This window comes from Drosophila yakuba, unplaced genomic scaffold (assembly GCF_016746365.2).
Source record: "Drosophila yakuba strain Tai18E2 unplaced genomic scaffold, Prin_Dyak_Tai18E2_2.1 Segkk2_quiver_pilon_scaf, whole genome shotgun sequence".
NCBI classification, from domain to species: domain Eukaryota; kingdom Metazoa; phylum Arthropoda; class Insecta; order Diptera; family Drosophilidae; genus Drosophila; species Drosophila yakuba.
This window is the reverse complement of record NW_025048801.1, coordinates 1,487,259-1,493,258: the sequence shown is the minus strand read 5'-3', so window position 1 is coordinate 1,493,258 and position 6,000 is coordinate 1,487,259. Positions and strand designations below refer to the sequence as shown.

The 6,000-nt window shown below is 40.5% G+C and overlaps 1 protein-coding gene across 2 annotated transcripts in view; it reads right to left on the bottom strand.

The window, feature by feature from the left end:
• Window positions 1-3,331: 3,331 nt before the first annotated feature.
• The window catches only part of LOC26536362 (serine/threonine-protein kinase haspin homolog), a 36,216-nt gene continuing 33,547 nt past the window's right edge, over window positions 3,332-6,000 (bottom strand). Inside the window, exon 5 of one of the 2 annotated variants that reach the window (XM_039377307.2) lies at window positions 3,332-3,594. In XM_039377307.2, the coding sequence (XP_039233241.1) occupies window positions 3,390-3,594 (205 nt within the window). In that variant the 3' untranslated portion in view covers window positions 3,332-3,389. The remainder of the gene's footprint in view (window positions 3,595-6,000) is intronic. The other variant, XR_005562016.1, reaches the window with a different exon arrangement.

The following is a 6,000-nucleotide window of genomic DNA, read 5'->3' as shown; positions in this document are numbered from 1 at the left end:
TATTCGTGCCCTGAGTAAGATCAATAAGTAAATACCCGTGTGGTTGCTCTGTTACTTCTTCATATATTCTAAATAACTCCATGGGGTTTTCCGATTAAATTTGTGTTGCTAGGCATTAAAATTGCAGTTTTTCACGAGGATTTTTAAACGCAATTATATATTTAGTGTTAAGTGAAATATCTCTGGTATGCGATGATTTGTGAAATATATTTTGAGTAACCACAATAACAAATAAATTTCGATGGTGGGAACCTTTAGTAAACAGTTCACATACATTTTTGTTAAAGGCTCCCATCATCAAGTCGTCCAATATCAAGAGAATAGGCTCATTAGTTTCATTTTCGATGGTTTCAGGAACTCCTTTAAAGTATTCAATGTTATTAAAATTTGGCTTAGCAATCTCCTCCAACACCAAATAATTCGATCAATTGAAACATTAAAACGATCATTCTTCTTGTTTATCAGATTTTCTAGAAATGTTGTTTTTCCGATCCTAAAGGTCCACAAATTAACATTGTGTAAGGATGTATAAATTGTCGAAACATTTTTAATGTGTATTCACTGATTTATTTTATACAAAATAAATTATAAAACGTATATTTTTTCCGTTATTTCTTGTATATTTGTTTTGAAATATACTATGCTTTTCTATGGTTTTCCTGGTCGCGTTCTTGGCGAAGTTCTTCTCAGAATGCGTATCAGATCCGCAATAATTACAATATATAAGTCGAGTGTATTCTTTTTTTTTGGCACAAACAAACAACTTTTTAACGAAATCCATAGTAAATGATAATAGACGATCTAAATGGTTTACAAATTATTTTTTATTTAACTTTAAACATATGTGTAACCATTACAGTATGTTTCTTAATTTGATTTTTCAAAGAATACAAATAACTTTAACAAATTATTTAATGAACAATGTATGTATGTAATGTATGTAATGTATTCTACAATTGATAAACAAAAGTGGGTAGCTGAGTTAAACTTTTTTCAATAACGGTTATTGAAAGAATGCTGTGCTGAGGTATTATAAGAATTGATCCTGAGCAAGTTAAGATCCATTTTTATACACGAGGAGTTTGACATCTACAGGGGGTGTCTACTCTTAGAATCCATCTGATTGGTTCTCGAATTAAGGAGCCTTTACAGACTGCAATGGGGAAGTCAGAAAAGGAGGGCGAGCGACGGGTTTGGATGCAGATAAATAGCCGCTTGACTTTCATAATAATATTTTCAAAGAGTCATACAAATTTGATTTTATGGGGTCTCCTAGCGTAATGAAATTGGAAACATAGCACAGATAATCTAAAGTACAATTCTCTGTAGGGTATTATTTCGGATGACCGCAGTCAGGGCTTAGGAAATTATTGATGACTACTAGTCATTGTAACTTTATAAATAAGATTTTGCAAGGCATAAGTTCAAAACGTGGGTAGCCTTAAGTTGAAAGTCGCTTTGACTTCAGATTGTTTATATTTTTTCTAATCAACGGCTCAATAGCTTTTAGCTGAAAATAGCTGGAATATACGGGAACGGCGGTTTTTTAACGGTTTTAAAATTATTTGATTTTTTATTTATACGTATACACGACCCTATAACCAGTTTGTATTATATTTCTATATATTTCTCAACAAATATTCCAACGACCAGTTAACTTCCCAGAACATTTAGGACAAGGTGCATATCCATGAACAGACATCTTGTGCGCGCAGGGACACCCCCTTCCAAGATTGCTTGTGCGCGATGAAGTGCAATTGTAATTTTGGGAGTTTTTATGAAAAGATTTTTTAATTCAGAATCGTATATTCCCACTACTATCAAAAAACAGGCCAAGTCCGCCAATTTGGTATATGCCATGGGAAACCCTCTACAAGAAAAACAAAAAAAAAATTGGCATGCTTTTCTGAATTAATTATGAATTCTGAATTTAAAAATACGACTTTTCATAAAAACTCTCATAATTACTTATTGGCGCACAAGCAATCTTGGAAGGGGGTGTACCTGCGCGCACAAGCAGGAATCCGACGCAGTGCTTCCTGATTTTCCTCTTTCCTCGTTGGTTTCTTTCGTTGGCTGTTATTTGGGGTGACTACTGTCATCAGTTTCCCGAGTTTTATAAGTATCCCTAGTTCTGTAGCGTCATTTCGACGTCAGCGGTGAAGCCTGCAGATTCCGTCGTGTTCACAGTTTTAACGGGTTGTTGTATGCAAGTGCTTTGTTTCCTACTGTTTAGCATCTAAAGAAGTCTTGCTGAAAACTCCTGCAATGCCCCTTTTTCAGAGCTTGTGGTTCTTATATTCCTCTATTAATGTATTTTTCAGTAATAATTAATAACAGAATAAGGGACCGGGTTTTCGCGGTACTGCCGCAAAGCATTGCCCACACTGGAGCTGCGTAGAGCAACTGGGCTGTTACAACGCCCGTCAGCACCTTCCGAGTGGCTTGCTTTGAAACTCTCGTGGTATAAACATTCTCGACAGAGACCCAGTAGTTGCGCTGGCCTTTCTGTGAACGTACTCGGAACAACAGGCGCGTTTGGAGCTGGACTCCAAGGTACTTTATGGAGCGTTGCGATGTCGTGTAGTGTAGTGCCCCCCTTTCTGCTCGAGACCAGGATAGGTCCTATCGGCGAAGCTTACGATCTTGGTACCATCCGGAAGAGCATTCTTGAGAACTTCATTGTACATAGTGTTCCAGATCAACGGTACTAAACATATCCTTGTGGGACTCCGGCCGTGACCCTTAACTCTCCCGAGCCCGCTGTCGACTTACGGATAAGTACTTGTTTGCTAGTTGTTAGTTTTCTTAATTGTCGTTATCCTGTTCGTTATGATCACCTATCTACGTGTATTGGTGATGTACTCCTTGAGACGAAATCCTGGCTGGTTTGTAATTTACTTCTACCTGTTACATGCTTTGCGATGAATTTAGTTTACCAATTTTCAGCTCCTATTTAGCCGATTTGTAAGTGACCACTAACAAAAAATCGTTGGAAGAAAACAACAAAATTGAAATATGCCGGAAAGCCACTCTAGCACAGACTCCTCTAGCCTGGAGGGGCTACTCGAAAAGAATAACACCGTGATGCGACTAGAACGAAATGTTTTATGGAAATTATCTAGTACTGTGCCGTGTAGTGCTTTACTGAGCGAAAACTTATAAGGAAATCAATTTTTGCAGCCGAAATTCGATTCCATACCAAAATGGTTGTGCTCCATTGACGCTTCCCTGATCGTTGGTTTCTTAGTCCTTCTATACGGATGAAAATTGAATTCAAATCGACCTATTAGATTATATTATTTTGCATATTCTTAAACTGACTTTTACATATTATTTTAGATATTTTTTATTAATCCAAAATAGTTCAATCAGTACATACATACATCTTAATTTAAATTAAACATATAAGTAGCGCAATGAGTAGCACTTTCAAATGTCATTATAATGTTTTGCAATTCCTTTATTTTGTCAATGTACATCCTGTGAACCTTTGTATTGATATTTTTATATTTCACGCTATCTAATAACTTAGCGATAACATATGACAGCCATAGAATATTTGTTTTTGGTGAAAACAATGACCAGTTGTTCCTAAAAAAAATAAAAGAAAAAATGATTATTTACAGCAAAGGTTTAACGAAATTATTATTATTACTTATTGCTTAAAACATATGTTTCGTGCGAGCAAAGAAACTAGGACATACTTTTATAAAACACTATTAATTTCAATGTTTCAAACAGATTACTTTTCATGAGGAATAAAAAAAATGGGTACTTAGATATGAACAATTAGGTGCACAAACTACGAACCAGGAAAGACAAGTGAGTAGAAATCGCTGTGACACAAGCGATCTAAACAAAAGTGCGCTTTCGGGTGTTACAACTGTGGTTCTGGAAAGAGCTTTGGTTAGACCTAAAGGACGATACACCTCATTCGACCCGGCACGGTCAGGGTTGTCGAGGACGAATATTACGGAAAGACGTCGTAAAAACGACGCCGCACAGCAGACAACGAGGATCGACTGAATTTGTATTGGGAGCCGGAGATATGTCCGGCAATCACACAAAAAATTAATTTGGTGGGACGAACACGCCAATTCTCTGAACAAGCCGCTAAAACTAGTTGCGAACCAAATGTGGACAATTAGTTTGTTACACTACGCAAAGAACGAAGAGGTAAGCCTGTTTAAAGACGGGGAAAGCTTAATCGCTAGGACGACAGAGAAAAAATAGGCCTTGCGATGAAGAAGTAGAAGATATGAGAAGTTAAAATTCCGCACTAATGCAAATAAAGATTGAATTTTTTTTTTTGTATCGCTTTACGGTAGGAAAATTAAAATCTTCTAAAGATACCACCTACCGTCCGTAGCTGGCATGCACGATTCATAACCCCTGGTGGGATTATGCCTACGTACTAAAAGAAAAACCTTCGTATGCTCTTCAGTCCTATAAACGCTCACCGGAACTGCCAGTCAAGGTAAGACTTCGATGAGCAGGATGTGAAGCCGGGTCGCTCTCCCTTCCTGATGTATTGGCCATGTAGCGCTCCTCCTTTCCACCCTTTAGTCGCCTTTTACGACAAGCTTATCCTTATCCCGCCACCTCACAGGAACACTCCTGTGTTTTAATTGCCAGCTCTGTTGGCCGTCTCGTCGGCACGGACTCGTTTCATCATATTTATGATGATGCGGTGTCCCAGCTCCCATTTATTTAAATTCGCCGTCATCGCCGTGATCAACCCATTTGGACTAAGCGGGTCTCCAGTTAACGCTTTCAGCTGTTCCCTTCTCGCCGAGAACCTAGAACAGTGCATTAGCACATGTTCCGCCGCTTCCACCGCATCAATGCAGTATAGGCATTGGGCTGAGTCTACATGGCGGAAACGATGTAAGTGGCCCGGAAACAGCCATGGTCCGTGAGGAATTGGGACATGTGGTAGTCCAAGGTTTTGTGGCTGCACTGCGTCCATGCGTCTATCTCCGGGATGAGTTGGTAGGTCCACCTTCCCCGTTACGACATTTGCCATCTCGTCTGCCACTCCCCAACCACCCGTTCATAAGCCTCGTCTCGTGTAGCACCATTGCTGATTAGACCAAGAGCCTTGATCTCCAGATTGGCTGGTGGCATACCTGCCAGAACTAATGCTCCATCCTGAGATATCGTTCTAAAGCCTCTTATTAGCCTAAGGGCCATCGACCTTATCCCCATACGCGCTCCTTTTAAGTATGATCCTTTCTTTGTGGCGTCACTCCAAATTGGCGCAGCGTATAGAAGCGTTGCCTTTGCTACGGTTACCAATAGCCTCCTGGCTGGGTCTCTGGGGCCTCCCACGTTGGGCATAAGTCCAGATATGGCTGCCGATGTGATGGTTGCCTTCCTGCTAGCGTATTTAGCATGATCCTTGAAGGATAGCCGAGACTCGGTAACTTTTCGGTCCATTTTCCGTATCATATCAGAAGATACGATTTCGCCCAGTATTCTTTTCTGCCACCTAGCCATCTGTCGCCCTCGAGCGCGTTCTTGGCTATGTTTCTCACTGCCATGAGTGCGTTGAGGGTAGTCTTTCCCTTTCGAAAGCCATATTGGTGGCTGCTTAGACCATTTATGCTCTCGGTTACAGCCTCTATTCGGGCATATAGGATGTGCTTAAATAGCTTTCCTACTATGTCCAGATGGCATAGTGGGCGGTAGCTATCTGCAACTTGTGTGCAACCTTTCCCTTTAGGAAAATGTACCAGCTTCTGGCTTTTCCACCTTGCTGGAAAGATTCCGTCCAGGAGGCACTGCTGAAAGCTGTCCCTAAAAATGTCCGGTCTAGACAACGCCACTGCTTTGACGACTACTCCAGGAATGCCATCAAGTCCAGGGGCTTTGTTAGCCTTGATGCGCCTTGCTGCCTCCACAACCTCTTGTGCAATGATGCTCGGGAAGTCGGAGACTGGAGCTGCGGCTAATGGCTGCCATGTGGTCGACTGCATCGGGAATAGCTCCGCAACG